General features: G+C 42.4%; 1 protein-coding gene across 1 annotated transcript in view; it reads right to left on the bottom strand.

The window, feature by feature from the left end:
* abat (4-aminobutyrate aminotransferase) overlaps positions 1–19,727 on the bottom strand; it is a 37,893-nt gene that overhangs the window by 7,359 nt on the left and 10,807 nt on the right. The window contains exons 3-12 of the mRNA XM_039823660.1: positions 17,527–17,624; positions 17,361–17,390; positions 14,336–14,453; positions 9,308–9,357; positions 8,344–8,424; positions 8,138–8,230; positions 6,736–6,798; positions 6,561–6,624; positions 4,726–4,874; positions 1,655–1,792 (exon numbers count right to left, since the gene is read on the bottom strand). Coding sequence (XP_039679594.1) covers positions 1,655–1,792; positions 4,726–4,874; positions 6,561–6,624; positions 6,736–6,798; positions 8,138–8,230; positions 8,344–8,424; positions 9,308–9,357; positions 14,336–14,453; positions 17,361–17,390; positions 17,527–17,624 — 884 coding nt within the window. The remainder of the gene's footprint in view (positions 1–1,654; positions 1,793–4,725; positions 4,875–6,560; positions 6,625–6,735; positions 6,799–8,137; positions 8,231–8,343; positions 8,425–9,307; positions 9,358–14,335; positions 14,454–17,360; positions 17,391–17,526; positions 17,625–19,727) is intronic.

The following is a 19,727-nucleotide window of genomic DNA, read 5'->3' as shown; positions in this document are numbered from 1 at the left end:
GACGCTTTTATCCAAAGCAACTTCCAATTGGTATATATGTCCAACATGGCATCATGACTTTGCGTAAACATACACGCCACTTTCTAAAGTCAAATGGCGTGTTATCTGTACACATTTTGAGCTATCCACGTGTATGTCTACGCTGTATACAGCAGATGTAAACATACGCACCACGTGGCGTCGCCACGTTGCGTGTTGTCGCGAGAACGTGACGTACTATCGCGAGAACGTGACGTACTATCGCGAGAACGTGACGTACTATCGCGAGAACGTCGTCACATGCGTGTAAAAAAAAAAAGAAAGTTGGGTTTGAGAACACAGGGAAAGGCTTTAGTAACACAAAAAAGCGATAAACGGTTGGGTTTAGGAAAGAAACATTGGGGAAGGCTTAAAAAACAATAAAAAAAACAGCTGGAAATCACCACACGTGGGATGCGATCCCCGCTCTCCTGGGTGAAAGTCCTGTGTTTTACCCATCTGCCACCCCAACCAACCTGCTTCTGTGGACCTACGTCCCTTTATAATACTCACCATGGCGAAAATTCACTCGTAACGTAGGTCAACGGCAGGCGAATTGCGTGGATAAACACGCTAAAAAGCGATTAGGAGTCTCGATAACACGCCAAAATGGCATACGAATTGGCGTGTCATACATACGCCACTTCATGAGATCAGTCTGATATGTCAGAGGTATCACATTGGTTGATGTATCGCAGTGGGAATCGAACCCGGGTCTCCCACACCAAAGGCATGCGTCATATGCACAACATTTTGCTTTAATGGTTTCAGAGATAAATAAGCTCTTCAAGCACCTTGGGGGGGGGGGGTCACTGACCAGTCACAGCTCACAGATCGTTTTTATTATTATTATTATTATTATTATTATGTATTGGTTTATTTAAAACAGGGACAGTGTAGCCTGGATGCCAGCTGAACTTAGCCCCGCCCACAACATTTGAGGTCGGGAAGTTTGGTCTGGACAGCCAGAGCTGTTCGGACCAATCAAATTGCCAGGGCGGGCTTTATACGATGATAGACAGATGATCAACAGTAATTGAAACTGCCACCTCTGCCTTTGCTCTGTCGAAGCCTGCCTTTGACTTGCAGCTTCTGTGACGTCTGTCTCCGTTGCTCTGATTGGTTGGAGGTCCATCCAATTGCGTGCAGAGGCATTTTCTTTCCTGGTTCGGTTGAAACACGCCCCATAACCACAGCCCAACGGAGCAGTTTCAGACTCCTACTCTGACTAGAATCTGAGAATCTGCATCGTCTCATCCTGTCAAGTCTTCTTCTTCCAAGAGTGGCTAGCAAGCATATTCTTCCCAAGAACACAAGTCTGTTCTCTGCATTCTTAGTTTTGAGAAACACTCATAGTACTATATATACACTCTCAGAGTCACATCACATTGTTTCATTATATACTGCAATCCAATTTAGTCTTGATTATCCAATCATCACTCTACGGGTAAGATGTTATTTTGCCAAAGGACATCTATGATAAGCTATATTAACGGCAGTGCTTGATGCATTTCGTGTTGACATATTGGTGTCTGAGGCTAGTAAAGCAGTATGGCTTCCAAGGTGATGCAACTCCGAACGAGCTCAACAAGCGGAGCTCTTTCAAGGGATCGGTTGCCGTAGCGATAACGGTTACCTTGCGTGCAATGTTGCGGAGGCTTTTGAAGAAGTCTGGGGAGGCGTGGTTATCTCCACCTTCAGCCTGGATTGGTTCAATTACAATCCCGGCCACCGGCTTCCCCTTCTGCCTCCATTTCACGATCAGATCTTCCACCTGGAGATGAACACACACACACACACACACACACACACACACACACACACACACACACACACAATTAATAAACAATTCATCACACACCAAAGAAGAGAATAATGCTGAACAGAACATGATGCTTGAGCAAGCACACACAGAGACTTTTAAAAGGGAGCTGTTGTTTAAAGGGGAGATCTTGCAATTATATTTTTTGACATTTAAATATTTAAAATAAAATGTTCCCCCTCTTTTATAAATGTTTATTTAGGTAAGTGTAACTGTATTGCCTGCTGAAAGCTTAAAGGTTAGATTATTTTAAAGGTCCGTCAGATGCCGAGCCGTGCTTCGACATCCCTAATCCAAATTAAATTCTGGTGGTGGCCATGATGTTGGCGGCGTCGCCACAACGGACCGAATGGCTTCGCTCGCATCTTTGAAACGTCATCGTTCTCAGCCACTCCCTCTGTTCGCTGATTGGACCGCCAAAGACTTTGGTCGAGAAAACCGCGAACCCAGTACATAGGAGGGCGGAGCCAGGCTACCCATTAATTGGCACAACATCCGTATTATATACATAATATTTGCCTCGTTGATGGCCATCGGCCTATTAACAAAATATAGGGTTAATACAGCACCTTAGTACAGCATTTCGGTCAGCTTAAACTGTGTTTAAATGTGCTCTAGAAATAAACTTACTTAACTTACTTACTTTACAAGAGACAGGGTTTAGAGAGCAATTCTCAACAAAGTAAACGGAAGTACATAACCCTTGTGTTGTCCTTCGGGTCCCAATGACCCAAAGGACAACACAAGGGTTAAATTAGATGGCATTCACCGTGGCAGGGGCCAATTTTTTGAGGTCAGAGGTCAAAGCGTGGTTTGTTACCGTGTACTGCTTTATGGAGACCTGGCTTCATGAGGACAGCGCAAGTAGCGACATAGAGGGATATACAGTCATAAGAGCAGACTGTGATAAGGTGTTATCTCACAAATACATTGGGGGAGGACTCTGCATGTTCATTGACAACACTCGGGCCACACAATTCAAAGTGCTCAAGAGAGGGTGCACTAAAGACTACGAGCTGCTGTCTGTATATATCGTAGACAGTGAAAGAAATGGACACAGCGACGCCATAGGACTTCGATGGAGACCAGTGAAGTATATCAGAAGCACTTTCCCGGTGAGGGCTGAGCGTTACTGCGCCAGCCTCAAACTGAGCTCGATGACGTAGAGGTGACGTGAGCAACCTGTCTGAAAGTTGGAAGTCTTCTGGTAGCTGCGCCAAGAGAAATCTCAATCATTCCCAATCTTACAGAGACGGAGAGAGCGTGAGTAGGAGCTGTCCATGAGCGTAGGAGCAGGAGCAAAACGAAATATTTGGTTTCCGATGCTTTTCATGGACTCTCTATGGGCTCCCCCCTTGACTGTATGCCTCCACGTCCCCCCCGATTGCCTGCGAGCTTCTCCTGTACTACACGGTAATTTCTCTACTGTGCGACAGAAAGTCGCGTGGTTGTGACAGAATCGTTGGCCTATTTTTACAAAAGCGTCTGCTACGGAGCCATAACGTGAGATACAAGGTAATGGAGCCTTTTATACGTTGTCGTGTTTCTTTAGAAATAAACAATGGACAAATAGAGTCTTTAAACGCTTCAGATGTAAAGTTATTTGCTGTCAAAGTGACACCAAAATGAATGGGAGTCAATGGGATGCTAGCGGAAAGTGATGGCTTGTTAGCCTCAGAGTCTCCCCATAGGAAGTACACTTTCCGGATGCTCGCTTACCCCCCCCCTTGGTATCTTTCAGGCAGGCTGAAGCGTTCATTATACTCGCCGTTCCCGACCTGTCGCGGCGACAGTGTGACGTCATGGGAGCGGCGTGACTATTTCTACTGGCGCGTGGTGGTCGCGACGCCAGTTGCAGTCTTCTCCTGAACAGAGGTGTCGCAAGTGAGGAAAGGCTACCGACTTCTGCCATTTCTATGGACTAGAAGAAGAAGAAAAAGGTAAACAATGGCAGAACTGGCAGCAGCAGCATTGAGGTCAATGTCAACAGCGGCAGAGTCAATGGATGAGGAAGAACAGCTGCTTTTGAGCCTGCTTGCAAAGAAACGAAGAAAAAGAAGGTGGAACGTTCGTCCTTTGAATAACGCCAGACATAAATATGGCGAGTTCAATATCCTCCTGACAACTTCAGCCAGTCAGATTCAGATTCAGATAACTTTATTAGTCCCCAAGGGGCAATTCAGTTTTACAGTCAGTCAGTCAATAGGGCATAGTGGACACAGTGGCGCCTGCCTGTAACAGAGGAAGTCTAACGTTAACCCATACCGTGACAGCTTTCATCTCGCCGTTATATACGCTGTCTGTGTGGAGTTTTGAAAAGTGTAAACACACTTGCAACCGCTTTACCGGCATTGCAGTGACTCACTGTGACAAAGTCAACGTTGTTTCGCTCTGCCGGCACCACAGCTCTGTGTGTGTGTGTGTGTGTGTGTGTGTGTCGGCAGTGGGAGCTCCGCTCTCTGTCAAGATGCAGAGACGACAGATATGCTCGCGCTTATGCGCTCTCGGGTACCGAAATTTGGCACATTTTGATTTAAAGTCAATCTGTCCTCGGTAGTACCAACGTGCCGATAGTTAAGGCGGCAGGCGTGCGTTGCTTAGGCGGCTGCCTAAACTGCAAAGTGCTGCGGGAAACCCTGCATACAGGGGCCTGGTAGAAAGCATTTTACAGTTTAATATAACAGTTTGATATGGCAACCTGAACATGAAAGACAAAAACAATCTTTCCAAAATTGTTAATCTAGCAGGTGAGTTGTAGTCTCATTTGAACCTGATATCCTCTTTCCTGCTCACTGATAAAGTTCCTATAATTTTCTCTGATCAACCAACCAACCAACCAACCAAACAAACAAACACACACACACACACACACACGCGCAAACAACCTCCTCCAGACAGCGAGCCTCTTCCTGTGCATTCTCTCTGCTGAATTCCTCCAGCGGGTACTGCAGTCGGGGAAACGGAGCGATCGGCCAATCAAATGACGGCACATCCAGCTTGTGGATTGCTTTGGAGTGTGTTGTTGCCAAGCAACCTTAACAAGGCAAAAGCATCGTGTTAGCCACAAATCTATGACGTGGCAATAATAACTCAGGCTTTTCATGTAAATGCTTGTTCAGTGTGCAGTAATCCAGGTGTTCTATATAAGTGTATAAGTAATAATAATGTAATAATATATGTATCTCTATACCATAGCCCCTCCCTTTTCCTGGTGGGCTTTTAATGTGAAACGTGCAGGAAGTGGGGATAGTTTACCACCAATAGAAAAGACTAAATGCAAAACTATTTCATTTGGGAAGAGAATTTCAGAGCAGCAGCGTGTTGAGTAGGGCTGCACAATATATGTTTATTTTTTTTAATTGTCATGCCGATATCACCTGGCACAATAAACACATCGCGAAAGACACGCAGAGATTCTTTTGTGTAAGTTGAAAGACAGTATCAGCAGAAAACGGCGCTTTAAAATGTAACGGTCGTTCTTTTTCACTGCTGCCTTTTTATATCCAATTCAATGTTCAGTTTCTTTAAAAAAAAAAAAAAAAGTTGTAAATGACTTCCTTCCACTAGTTTCAAATTTAACAAGCACTTTGTTGTATTTTAGCAGAATACTGAACGCAGCAGAACTGAGCACAGTTTCATATCTGATTATTCAACAAGGTTATCGCAGATTTTCCTCATATCGTGCAGCTCTAGTGGGGAGTACGACATGTTGCTGGACTGATGGCCATATTATAGTAGTGACAAAATGATGTGTGTGTGTGTGTGTGTGTGTGTGTGTGGGCTTGTTTAACTATATTCGTGGGGTCCAAAAACCGGGAGTCCAGTATACTTGTGGGGTCGCAACAGCTTTGTGGGGCCAAAATGCTGGACCCCACAAGTTTAAAGGGCTGTTTGAGGGTTAAGACTTGGTTTTAGGATTAGGGTTAGAATTAGGTTATGGTTAGGGTGAGGGTAAGGGTTAAGGTTAGGCATTTAGTTGTGATGGTTAAGGTTAGGGTAAGGGGCTAGGGAATGCATTATGTCAATGACGGGTCCCCCACAAAGATAGTGCCACAAACCTAAAAAATCAATAACCTCTCTCTCCCTTCCTCAGTTATTACTAACAAACTTTTCTGTAACTTCTGTTGGAGCTGACAAAACAGCTGGGAGAGATCCAGGTGAGCTGTGTGTGTGTGTGTGTGTGTGTGTGTGTGTGTGTGTGTGTGTGTGTGTGTGTGTGTGTGTGTGTGTGTGTGTGTGTCTGTGTACAGGCAGCGGTACATATTCAGTACATGGTGTTGTTACGTCATAACATGCAGCATTATGCAGTCCTTCCAGAAAAATTCCCAATACCCTGCTTTTCGATGATGCTCACGTCGCGTAATTACGTCACTTCACAACGTTCCCATGGCAACAGGGGAAAATGGCTGCTCTTGTGTGAAGTAAACGCAACATTTTTCAACTTTCTGCTAAGATATATATGACTTTTTTGCAACGAAAATGCGGGGATTATGAAATCATGCAAGCCCTGCATAGATTTATTCGGAACGGCAATTTGCGCGGGCGAAAGTCGCGGGCGTATTTGAAAAAAAGCGGCCCCGCATCAATATGCGGACTTTGGCTGATTATTTATTGAATTATGCGATCGCATAATCACGTTTTTCTGGAGGGACTGTTACACATGTCCTTACTATGCTATACAGCATAAAATGAGTGGTGTTTCTGCGAGTGTTGAACATACCCATGGTTCTTCCATGGAAAGCTCCCATGAAAGATAAGATACTGAGTTCTGGACAACCTGGGGCCTGAGACACAAGAGACACAAAGAGAAAGCATAGAGGAAGATGCAATTTATAATGAAATGCAGCTGGAAATATCAAAATATTCTGAAAAGTAGTGCCCCTTCTGTCCCCCACCTGGTTGACCATGCAGGAGCTGAGGTCTTCCTCAGACGGTGTGTTGTGGCCCCGCTCCTTGTTCTACAGCTCACACACACACACACACACACACACACACACACACACACACACACACACACACACACACACACACACACACACACATAAAGCTTCAGTTACATTTGGTTGTGGAGATAATATTTCACTTCTTATTTCATCAAGTCAACCTGGTTTAGCCACAATGTAAAGGAGAAGTACTACACTACCCACAATCCCAAGCATTACAGCGATGGCTCTGATTGGTGGAGCTCGCTTTCAGTAACAACACGACAGATATCCGACTGGGAGTAGCATGCTGCGTTCCAGGCAACCCGTAACTCGTGTTTTCACAACCTTCTGCCCGTGAAAGCGCCCTGGAACGGCGGTCAAACCTTAACTTACTACCGGTGAACTGGTACCAGATCGTTGTACTCCCAGTTCCAGTTTTTGACGTCACACACACATTAACAACAATGGCGACCCCTGTTGATGCTATACAGAAGCCGGTGATTAATAGAAATATAAATAAACAGGCAATGTAAAGTAATTCCGCACATTGTAATCAAAACAATACGAATACGATTGTGTACTACTACAGGTTATTTTTATTAAATGAAGCCCAAAATATGTTGCCGACTAGAAATCGCTACTATCGGCTAGCGCTAGCTAACGTTAACGTTAGGTAGCCACTAGCTAACGCTAGCTAGAAGGGTTTGTGATGACTTTTGCCTGGAACGCTACCAAGTCGTGAGTCCTGACTTGAAGTCGTAACTTACGGGCTAAAAATTGTGTCTGGAACGCAGCGTTAATGTCACCTCGACAGAACATGATGAAGTTAAACAGGCTTGCTTTTTTATACATGTCAGCATGCTGCCTGCATGTTTTCCTACTTTGTTCAAGACCTTTTGCTGCTGCTTATTGTCTAATTCTCAGTGGATTGTACCTGGATTTAGTCCACAAATCCAAGGATGTCCGAAAACATTGCTGACACAGACGGAACGTTACTGAATTCAAGATGCTTCGTATTAACCGTTATCTAACAGGTCAAGCGGCCAAATCCACGTCTTTCATTTTATTCGTTGAATCAGTAACACGTCTTGTAATAGTTCTTGTTTTCAAAGGTTATATTTTTTAAGTTTAAGTCTCAGTTTCGCTGCGAAAAATATGTCTATCAACAAATTCTTTTCATCATAGTGTTGCTGAAATAAACACTGTTGACCTAGGGCCTAAAAGTCCTTCTTACATGGATCTTTGTTCCGCTTCCACAAGTCTCGGAGCTTTAAAGAAGTGCAGTTTCAGAGACATGGATGCAGCTGGGATAATAACTCAGGTCTTGTCCCTCATTGGTTCAGACCATGACACCCGGCTAACAGTTACTCACCCTGTACCAGATAAACATGGCTTTGAAAGCATTCTCATTGGAGCACGATCCGCAGGCCATCGTCTGAACACGGGTCATTCCACTGGGAGACATCTGAACCGAGGGAAGACAAAAACCCAGGGACGCTTATCCAACTAGCTCAGAACATAAATGATGCAGAAATTATAACACCATATCTCCACTGTACAGTATATTGTGTTACTAACTGAGAGAAGACTTTCAGTGAGTTTGTCGGGGAAGTTCTCCGGCGGCAGGATTCCCAGGGCTGGTCGGTTTACGAGCGTACTCTGAAAGAAAGACCGAAAACACATCCATTTATGAAAACCCTTTACAGTTTTGGTCAACAGAGCACAACTGAAACTTTTATGAAAAATAATGATGAAACAACTAAACAAACTCTAAAATGTTGTTCCACCAGCAACTTATCCATCAGTTACACTGTCCATATAAAGGACAAATAGATTCTGAAAACATCAGGCAATGGACTTTATATTAAATGTGTAGAGGACATACTATATTATATAAAACATTAACGTAGAGGAAATACTATATTATATAAAACATTAAGCATTAGTACATACTATAGCAATAATAATATAAAGATATTAAATGTGTAGAGGACATACTATAATATATCATATACAGATATTAATGTGTAGAGGACATACTATATCATATAAAGATATTAAACATGTAGAGGACATACTATATCATATACAGATATTAATGTGTAGAGGACATACTATATCATATAAAGATATTAATGTGTGAAGGACATACTATAATATATCATATACAGATATTAATGTGAGGACATATTTTTTATTAAATATTTAATATAATATTTTTTATTTTAATTTTTTTATAAATTTATTATTTTTATTTTTTTTATAAATATTAATGTGTAGAGGACATACTATAATATATCATTTTTTTTTTTTATTAACAGAAAAAAAAAAAAAAAAATAAAAAAAAAAAAATAAAAAAAAAAAAAAAAAAAAAAAAAAAAAAAAAAAAAAAAAAAAAAAAAATAAAAAAAAAAAAAAAAAAAAAAAAAAAAAAAAAAAAAAAAAAAAAAAAAAAAAATAAAAAAAAAAAAAAAAAAAAAAAAAAAAAAAAAAAAAAAAAAAATAAAAAAAAAAAAAAATTCTGAATATGAAGAGGACGTACCAGATTGTTGGGATTGGACAGGAGTTTGAGCAGCGCCGGGTGGTTGTATCCTGAGGACAGAAGGACAAACTGTCTCAATGTGTCTCTACCTGTATCTCTGCTTTACATAATAATAATAATAATAATAATAATAATAATACATTTTATTTGTAAAGCACTTTTCATTGACAAATCAATCCCTTTTGTATTAAAACAGCTGTTCCTATTTTTCAAAGAAATGAAGAGAATCATTATTCCATCTGCTGATGGCTTTATGAAGACTTTCTATTCCAAATAAGATAAATAATAATTGTTATGAACCCTTCAGGAAGATGGACAAACAGTTTCACTGATAGGAATATAAAGTCCTCTTAGGGCCTTTTCACACCTGTAGTTCGTTTGCTTTGGTGGGAATCAGTTGGTGAGTTTGTAAACTTAAACGGTTTGGTTCGGTTCGGTTTCACACCTGGAAAAATCCAAGCGTACCAAAATGCGCCATTACAAATCACGCAAGACCGTCCAACTCCTCATATTGGTCGGATGTGTCTGGGGGCGGGAGCAAGAAAGTAAATACAGGAGTGTTCTGGACTAGTGCATATTTCTTGCATCTCCACAGTCAAACCAGCTCATTTCATTAAAATGATCAGACAGTGTTTCGCAAGAGACGTTACTACGTCTGCTCTGGTCGCCGAGACTTTGCTTGAAAGCGTACCGAGACCACCTCTTCGAGCAGGTCTAGGTACCTTTGTTTGGTCCGCATCCGAGTGTGAATGCCGCGTTCTCACCTGCCCTGACGAACCGCACCAGCGGTACAAACAAACTCTAGTGCGATTCAACTGAACTAAATAAAGAGGCAGGTGTGAGAAGGCCCTTAGTTCAGTGTTGTGAGATGTTCTGTTCCCCTTCCAACCAGCAGAGGGCGTGGAGCTACAACCAAGCTCTCTGCTGGTTTGAGCTCCCTACATATTCTCAGTTTCAACGTGGTATGCTCGCTAGAATGTCACCTTCTCACCTGGGGTTGAAAGGTTTTTCAATAGGTTTTAAGAGTGTTGTACGGATAGCCCCCCTGGTCCCACTTTGTCAAAAAAAATTAATTATAACCATCTTGTGGCCACGAGATAATTCTTCTTCATATTTTATAGCCTATATTTATACTTTTTACATGTATATATGTCACAAAGGGGAGCCAGGCAGCCAGAGTTTTCTTATGTTGTATATAGTGTGGTGTTTCGGGTGTTTTAGTTTGTATTATGAATGGCTGAGACACAAGGAGGAAAGACGAGCGGACAGAGAGTGAAAAAGAAATGTTGGGGACGGAGCACAGATAGACGGGCAGGACAGCGGAGCCGGAGCCGGAGGACAGCTGTGGATGTTTGGAGGATCGGCGCGTTGGCGTTGTGCGAGTTAGTATCTTGAGGCCACGAGATAGTATCTTAAGGCCACGAGTTACTATCTTGAGGCCACGAGATACTATCTTGAGGCAACGAGATACTATCTTGAGGCCACGAGATACTATCTTGAGGCCACGAGATACTATCTTGAGGCCACAAGATAGTTATAAATAATTTTTTTGACAAAGTGGGACCAGGGGGGCTCCGTAGTCTTGAACAGAATCCAACACAGGACTGACAGCAGGTCTGCAGCTCCATGGTAAACAGCTACAGGCACAACGCTTAACAAAACACTATTTCACATACTTTTCCAGATTTGAGCAATTCCAAAATCCACTGACCTCTAGCTCAATTCCAGACAGTGACATGTCACAATCAATGTTCCAGCCAAGTGAGACCAGGTGTCCCCCCGTGGGAAAAGCCCTTTAGTCTTTAAACAAATACCCATTTAGAGAGAGCAATAGAGCATTTTCACAACTTTTGACATTTGTATTTGAATGTCTTTATCTTAAAAGATTTGGCAGTGAGGGCATATGATGCTGTAGGAGTTCCCTCCTCTCCTGGACAGACTTTAAATTGTACACTGTAAAATATGACCATGGATGGTGTTCTTTTAAGGACACAATCCATGATCCACATTAGGCTCGGGAGATCTTTTTTATTTTAAAATCGTCCAATCCTGGTTACTTGAGATGGCCGGCTATCTGAAGGCCAGTCTGATAGGCAGGTTGTTGAAACATGTACAATATCTCACAAAAGTGAGTACACCCCTCACATTTTAGTAAATATTTCATTCTATCTTTTAATGGGACAACACTGAAGAAATGACACTTTGCTACAATGTAAAGTATTAAGTGTCCAGCTTGTATAACAGTGTAAATGTGCTGTCCCCTCAAAATAACTCAACACACAGCCATTAATGTCTAAACCGCTGGCGACTAAAGTCAGTACACCCCTATGTTAAATTCCCATAGAGGCAGGCAGATTTTTATTGTTAAAGGCCAATTATTTCATGGATCCAGGATACTATGAATCCTGATAAAGTTCCCTTGGCCTTTGGAATTAAAATAGCCCCTCCCCCACATTATCACATACCCTTCACCATACCTAGAGATTGGCATGGTTTTATTTCAGTTAACCTAATAGCTGGTTTGATTTGCATTGAGAGATGATTTTATGGAAAGTACCCCACCAGTCCAGTCCACCATATCAGTCAGAGGGCGTACCATACATTCCTGTTTAACACTTTCTAAGACAGTTACACCAACTTGCTATCATCAAGACCTATCTCAGTTTCAGGACATTCCCAGTAGCGAAATGTCACTTTTCTTCATCCATTTCCAATCATAGGGCCGGTTACACACTATATATATATATATATATATATATATATATATATATATATATATATATATATATATATATATATTCATGTTCATGGGAAACATACATGTGTCCAGAAAAGGCTAGCAGCAGCAGCAGCGCCGCGTCAGATGTAAAGTCACATGCAAAAAAACCTTTGTATCATATTTCACTCTGAACTCTGTCTTGTTGTCACTGTCTTTGTCTGTTGTTAAAAATGGTTACTATCAGTTAACAACCATTTCCAAACTCAAGCCAATTCTGTCCTTTTATGATGAGATTTTAATGCCTTCATTACATCCAGGCTGGACTATTCAAACTCCCTTTCTTTAGGCATTCCCCCAGTCTTCAGATGGCCCATAGTGCAGCTGAAAGGATGTTGACTGGTACTAAAAAAAATGTGAGCACATCACCCCAGTGCTGGCCTCCCTTCACTGGCTCCCTGTCCACTTTAGAAGGCAGTTCTTTTATACGGCACCATAGTGCTTTCTTGTACAGCACTTTGGTCATCTTAAGCTGTGTTTAAATGTGCTCTAGAAAAAAAAGAAAACTGGTGGAAAATGCACTTTGTACAATGTACATTTGTAAGAAAAAAAGTATTTAAAATAAAAAACCATGACTTGAGTCCAGCACCATCACCACGGCGGTGCTTTTCTCTCTGATGACCCCATGACTGCTCTGCTAAACACAGTTCACATCATCTGCTGATGACACAACAGTTGGGCTGCATTACCAATCATGAGGAGTCTGCACACAGAGATGTGAGGTGAGTAAGTGGACAACTTGGCGTATGCTCCAAGATGAAGGAGATACTCATTGACTTCAGTCACATAAGGAAACCCAAGCTGAAATCAGAAGCTGCAATCTAAATGTTTTGTTCACACCGTTTTCTTTTTTTTTGCTCATGCTAATTAGCATCATAGCTTAGAGGATCTCTGTATTTGGCTGACCTGTGTTTCCGAGCTCAGTCACTCAAGGTGCCCCCAGATAATGTTTGACATTCAAACATTCTGCCTATGCAGAAACATGGTTGCACTGTAGAGCCTACAGTGGTTAAAGGTCCCATGACATGCTGATTTTTGGATGCTTTTATATAGGCCTTAGTGGTCCCTTAATACTGTATCTGAAGTCTCTTTTATATAGACCTTAGTGGTCCCCTAATACTGTATCTGAAGTCTCTTTTATATAGACCTTAGTGGTCCCCTAATACTGTATCTAAAGTCTCTTTTATATAGACCTTAGTGGTCCCCTAATACTGTATCTTAAGTCTCTTTTATATAGGCCTTAGTGGTCCCCTAATACTGTATCTGAAGTCTCTTTTATATAGACCTTAGTGGTCCCTAATACTGTGTCTGAAGTCTCTTTTATATAGACCTTAGTGGTCCCCTAATACTGTATCTGAAGTCTCTTTTGTATAGACCTTAGTGGTCCCCTAATACTGTATCTGAAGTCTCTTTTATATAGACCTTAGTGGTCCCTAATACTGTATCTGAAGTCTCTTTTATATAGACCTTAGTGGTCCCCTAATACTGTATCTGAAGTCTCTTTTATATAGACCTTAGTGGTCCCCTAATACTGTATCTGAAGTCTCTTTCCCAAAATTCAGCCTTGGTGCAGAATTACAGCCACTAGAGCCAGTCCCACAATGAGCTTTCCTTAGGATGTGCCATTTCTGTGTCTGTAGCTTTAAATGCTATTCTTTGCACCCGTGGGCGCGCTGGTCTTACAGGGAGGTGTGTTCAGGTGAATTCTGGGCGTATTGCTATCTTGAGGCAGCGGGAAGTGATCGCGCCATTGACCAACAAAAACCTGGTCTGAAGTCAACAGCGCAGCATTTCATTGTTATTTTAACAGCAAATTAGTAAAATGCGCCTAGGCTCATGCACAGCGCACACACACAGGGAAGCGCAGCAGCACACAAACATGCAAAAGATTACAAATACAAATATTACGGTGCAAATCCTCCATCATAATAGCAATGCTCCAAGGTCCAAACGCGCCTGGCTTTTAAAGGGAATGGGAGATGACACTCTGATTGGTTTACTGCATGTTACGCCCAAAACACACCTATGAATTAATGAAGACACCAAGTACAACCCTTTTGAACCATGCGCCCGGCGCATGGACCTTTTTTATCGCCATCAAACTAGCAAAAGTGGATTTGGACACGCCCTAAACGCACATGTGCCATACGCTTCACGCCGTGCGCTTCGATCGTTCAAATAGAGCCCTGAGACTGTGATAACTGCTAACTCCTACAATCCAGCTAGCTTTGTTTGGATCTTTTGCTACTAACCAATAGGGATGGAGGAGATCTGAGTGTAGATGTCTAGCATGCGGTTGCCGTCCACATCCACCAGGTAGTTCCCCCGGCTCTCCTCGTAGTTACAGAAGAAGTTGATAGCACCAACATTCTGGGAAGAGACACGTTCTGTATTAAGAACAGCATCCAGCGCACGTGCACGCACGCACACACACACACACACACACACACACACCGCGTGGTCTTTGTGGGGACCTGTATAATGCATTCCCTAGTCCTTACCCTAACCTCAACCATCACAACTAAATGCCTAACCTTAAACCTTACCCTAACCCTAATCTAATTAAACCCCTAATCCTAAAATCAAGTCTTAACCCTCAAACAGCCCTTTAAACTTGTGAGGTCCAGCATTTTGGACCCACAAAGCTGTCCGGACCCCGCAAGTATACTGCATTCACGGTCTTTGGACCCCACGAATATAGTTAAACAAGAACACAGCGTGAGAGCATTGAGTTTGCAAAAATTATTTTAGCATATTTAATGATTTTGCAACAAAATTGATTGATTGGCTCTCACAGCCTGAGTGGAGCATGGGAAACTACCGAGTCCAGTTTCGTGTTAATCGGAGTAATTGTTGCCAAGATATGCAACACTACCTACAGGAAGTTGTCGTTATAACTTGCGATTATTATGGAATTTGTTTTGAATCCTTTTGATCCACAGAATTTACATGCAAATGTTCCTGCATCGGAATCACGGTCTAGGAGAAGTTTGAAAAATTAGTTTTCGCATATACTGTAATCTCAATTTTGTCCCAAAAATATTTTAGGGCGAAATGGGCGTGGCCTACAGTATATCACGAGATTCAGCCAATTCAGGGAACGCCTGCACGTAGGGCTGCAACTAACGATTCTTTTCATAATCGATTAATCTGTTGATTATTTTCTTGATTAATTGATTAGTCGTTTGGTCTCTAAAATGTCAGAAAATGGTGAAAAATGGGGATCGGTGTTTCCCAAATGCCCAAGATGACGTCCTCAGATGTCTTGTTTTGTCCACAACTCAAAGACATTCAGTTTACTGTCCCAGAGGAGAGAAGAAACAGTCACTTTTAACAAGCTGACATCAAAGAATTTCTACTTTTGTCTTAAACGAACGACTCAAACCGATTAATTGATTATCAAAATGGTCTGCGATTCATTTAAAAGTTGACAACTAATGGGGGGGCCTGGGTAAGTCACCTGGTTGAGCGTGCGCCCCATGTACAGAGGCTCAGTCCTCGCTGCAGCGGCCGCTCAGTCCTTGCTGCATGTCGTCCCCACCCTCTCCCTTCCCCTTCCCTGTCTTCAGCTGTCCTATCTAATAGAGGCCCAAATGGTCAAAAAAATAATAATCACTTGCATAACTTGTACGGTGTATGCTGCAGAAGCACTTTTACTTAGGGATTGATTTCCGGGTCTCGAGCCCGGAGGATGGAGCAGCGAGGATGTACCTCCTCAGAACCTCCTTTGTACCTAAGAGGTACACATTTGGGATTGGGAAAGACCCATGCAATCCATGTACTCATCTACTGTGCACTGTATTAAAGTGATGGTTCGGAATAATTCACCCTAGGGTCCTTTGCACCATGACCTCGAGCCAAACACCCCCCCAGAAGCTTTTTTCACCTGGTTCTAACATTGGGAGAGTTAGCTAGAGTAGCGTTATCAGCTGAATAGCTTAGCGCAGAGGCTAACGGACCCACGTTTGTATCTTGTAAGTTACCCCACTAATAATGCCCGAAATGATACCAAACGTCTACAAGTAGTACAAATAGGTTATGCTCTCATAAAACGATGGATTGGAAAGTTTGTAAGTACACCAGAAGTTTATGAACACTTGCCTGCTCTCTTCAGCTCTCTGTTGCTGTTGCTGCTACCTGCAGTTAGACGAGTGCTTAGGGCCGTCTACAAATTACTACACCGAAAAGAGTTACAACAAAGATATTTATTAATTCAATGATTAAATAAGGTAATGTCTCCAAACTTACCTCAATTATTACTTGTCTCCTGCTAGTTATACTACAGCACTTACTTTAAAAAAAAAATTTAAATTAATAAATATTTTTGTTGCATCTCTTTTCGGTGTTGTAATTTGTAGACGTCCCTAAGCACTCGTCTTACAGCAGCAACAACAACAGCAGCAGAGAGCAGAAGCCAGCAGGCAGGTGTTATTTACATAAACTTCTGGTGTACTTACAAACTTTCCAATCCATCGTTTTTTGAGAGCATAACCTATTTGTACTACTTGTAGACGTTTGGTATCATTTCGGGCATTATTAGTGGGGTAATTTACGAGAAACAAACGTGGGTCCCGTCAGCCTCCCCGTAAGCTATTCAGCTGATAACGCTACTCGCTAACTCTCCCAATGTTAGACCCAGATGAAAAAAGCTTCTGGGGGGGTGTTTGGCTCGAGGTCATGGTGCAAAGGACCCTAGGGTGAATTACTCCTAACCATCACTTTAACCCCGGTTGGTCCTGTTGGTCCTGTTTGTTCAGGTTTGTCTTTAACTGTCTCTTCTGTGCTCAGCCATGCTTCAGCAGCTCCGCAAACTGGGTTTCCCCCCCCTCATCCACAGCCATCCCCTTGGGATACAGTCCGTAAACCTTTTCTTATCCATTCCATTATCTGAGTCCCCCCCCCGTTGATGGTTACACATCCCATTTCTACATAAGCACTGTACGTTGAACGCCATTAACGCTCCAGGCTTTATTTAACTAGTTCACTGAGTTAACAGCCGGCCACACACACACACACACACACACACACACACACACACACACACACACACACACACACACACACACACACACACACACACACACACACACACACACACACACACACACACACACACACACACCGAGGCACTGTTATAGTCTTTATACTGCTACGCACAATTCCAGCTATGGAAAGAGAACATTGATTTATGACTCCGTTCTGATTCAACACACAATAATAGTCATGCCACACGCACACACGCACACACACACACACGCACACGCACACGCCCCTCACCTGGATCTCTCCCAGCTGTTTTGTCAGCTCCTACAGAAGAAAACAGTTTGTTAGCAATAACTGAGGAAGGGAGAGAGTGTGTATTGATTTGTGTGTGTGTGTGTGTGTGTGTGTGTGTGTGTGTGTGTGTGTTTTTGTTGTTGTGTGTTTTGTGTGTGCGTGTTTCTTGTGATCGTGGCCCAGGAACTGCAGTCTTCATGGAGGGGCCATTGAAGTCAAACTCCACCTGGGCCTGTGGTGCCGCCTTACTGACATGTCTGCAGCCTGGTGGAGTAAACACACTATGGGTCAGATCGGGGGGTTTGGTTATGGGTTTGCACGTGTGAACATCACATTCTGGTCTCAGAAATCTCTGGTTTTTCCACTTTGGAATATGGTAGCTGGAGTATTTGGGTTGAAACCATGATACTGTGACATGTTACAGTAGTAGTCCAGGTTTCTGATCACTGCCAGGTGCTCATGTAGACATCATCAGCTCAGCTTATGGTGTAATGAGTCAGTAAAACACTGAATTATTCAGTGATGATCTACACGCTGAACTCGGTCACTGGGAATACAGAAAATAAATGGAATTGTTGTTGATGGAGAAGTCAAATCTAGTCTTCAGTGGTTTTGAAACCGTGATTTTTCACACCGTGGTATACCTTAAAAACGGTAACCGGCCCATTCCTAGCTGTCATACACACATTCATACACTGATGAACCGCCCATCAGGATCAATGGGGGGTTCGATGCTTTGCTCAAGAGCACCTTGGCAGTGCCCAGGAGGTGAACTGGCATCTCTCCAGCTACTAGTGTTAATTTCGTCAGACGAGACAAGACTAAATATGTTCGTCAACTACCTTTTTTTCCATGACTAAGACGAGACGATTACGAGGTCCAAAAACGCTGACTAAGACTAAACTAACATGCATTATTGTTGACGAAAAAAATAAAAACGAAGATAAAATCTCTCTTCATTTTCGTCTACAATGGTCTCGACTTTTCCATCGTGAGATAGAATATTCAGCTGTTACTAGGGTTGGGTACCGAGACCCGGTGCTAATACCGCACCGACCGGTGCCTTAATGACCGTTATCTACCGGACAGAATAGCAACGCCGATTTCAGTGCTACTTAAATGCCTGCGCTTCTCTCTGATGCTCCTAAACGGACGATAGAGACAACCGAAACATCGCTGCACGGGACGCTAGTTAACACTACACTTGGCAGCAGGTAACGTTAGCCTACCGTTAGTTAGTTAACATTACACCTGACAGCAGGTAACGTTAGCCTACCATTAGTTAGTTAACATTACACCTGACAGCAGGTAACATTAGCCTACCGTTAGCTAGTTAACACAACACCTGACAGCAGGTAACGTTAGCCTACCGTTAGCTAGTTAACATTACACCTGACAGCAGATAACGTTAGCCTACCGTTAGTTAGTTAACATTACACCTGACAGCAGGTAACGTTAGCCTACCGTTAGCTAGTTAACACTACACCTAACAGCAGGTAACGTTAGCTTACCGTTAGCTAGCTAACACTACACTTGACAGCAGGTAACAGTAGCCTACCGTTAGCTAGCAGCTGGAGTAAACACGGTTAAAATGCTGACAGCTAAACGGTGTAAAAGTTTGTCTGTATTTCACTGTGGAGGGTTACAACAGGGAGACGTACGACAGTCTGCAGCTGCCGTCTGAAAAACAACACACGTTGCATTCACTTCAAACTTGCCTCGCTAGCCTCGTGCTGCGTTCAATGTTATTGTAAAATACCCTTTCCCATTCAGTGGTTGTTTTTGTTGTTTAACAGGAATTTACTGGTGAAATAAGGAAGAGGCTCGATATTTATAACACTTTATATAATTTATTTTTATATAACTATTTGACTGAAAAGGTTATCTGAAATAATCTCATAAAATAATGTTATTTAAAAAAAGACTAAAATGTTTTGACCAAAACTTGACTAAGATATATTGACTTCTCTTTTGACTAAAACTAGACTAAAATGACGAGACTTTTAGTCGACTAAAACTCGACTAACAAAAAAAGATATGTGAATGACTAAATATGACTAAAACTAACAAGGACATTTGGCACAAGACTAAGACTAAATTAAAAATAGGTGACTAAATTAACACCACCAGCTACCAGTCCACCTCCGTACTTCGGTCCGTACGGGGGACTTGAACCGCCCTCCGGTTCCCAACCCCCAACCTGAACCTGCCTGGTCACTGATTGCGTGAGCTTGAATTGACCTAGATCACCGCTGCTGGCATGGAGTTTATTTCCTCTCACGCAGAATTGGACAGTCCAGTCTCATTGGAAACACTGTGCAGGGTTTTGCTGTCTGTTAAGACTTCCTAACTCATGAAAGGAAGCGG

Source organism: Perca fluviatilis, chromosome 15, assembly GCF_010015445.1.
Source record: "Perca fluviatilis chromosome 15, GENO_Pfluv_1.0, whole genome shotgun sequence".
NCBI lineage: Eukaryota > Metazoa > Chordata > Actinopteri > Perciformes > Percidae > Perca > Perca fluviatilis.
The sequence above is the reverse complement of the archived record's forward strand: the minus strand, read 5'-3'. Positions and strand labels throughout refer to the sequence as shown.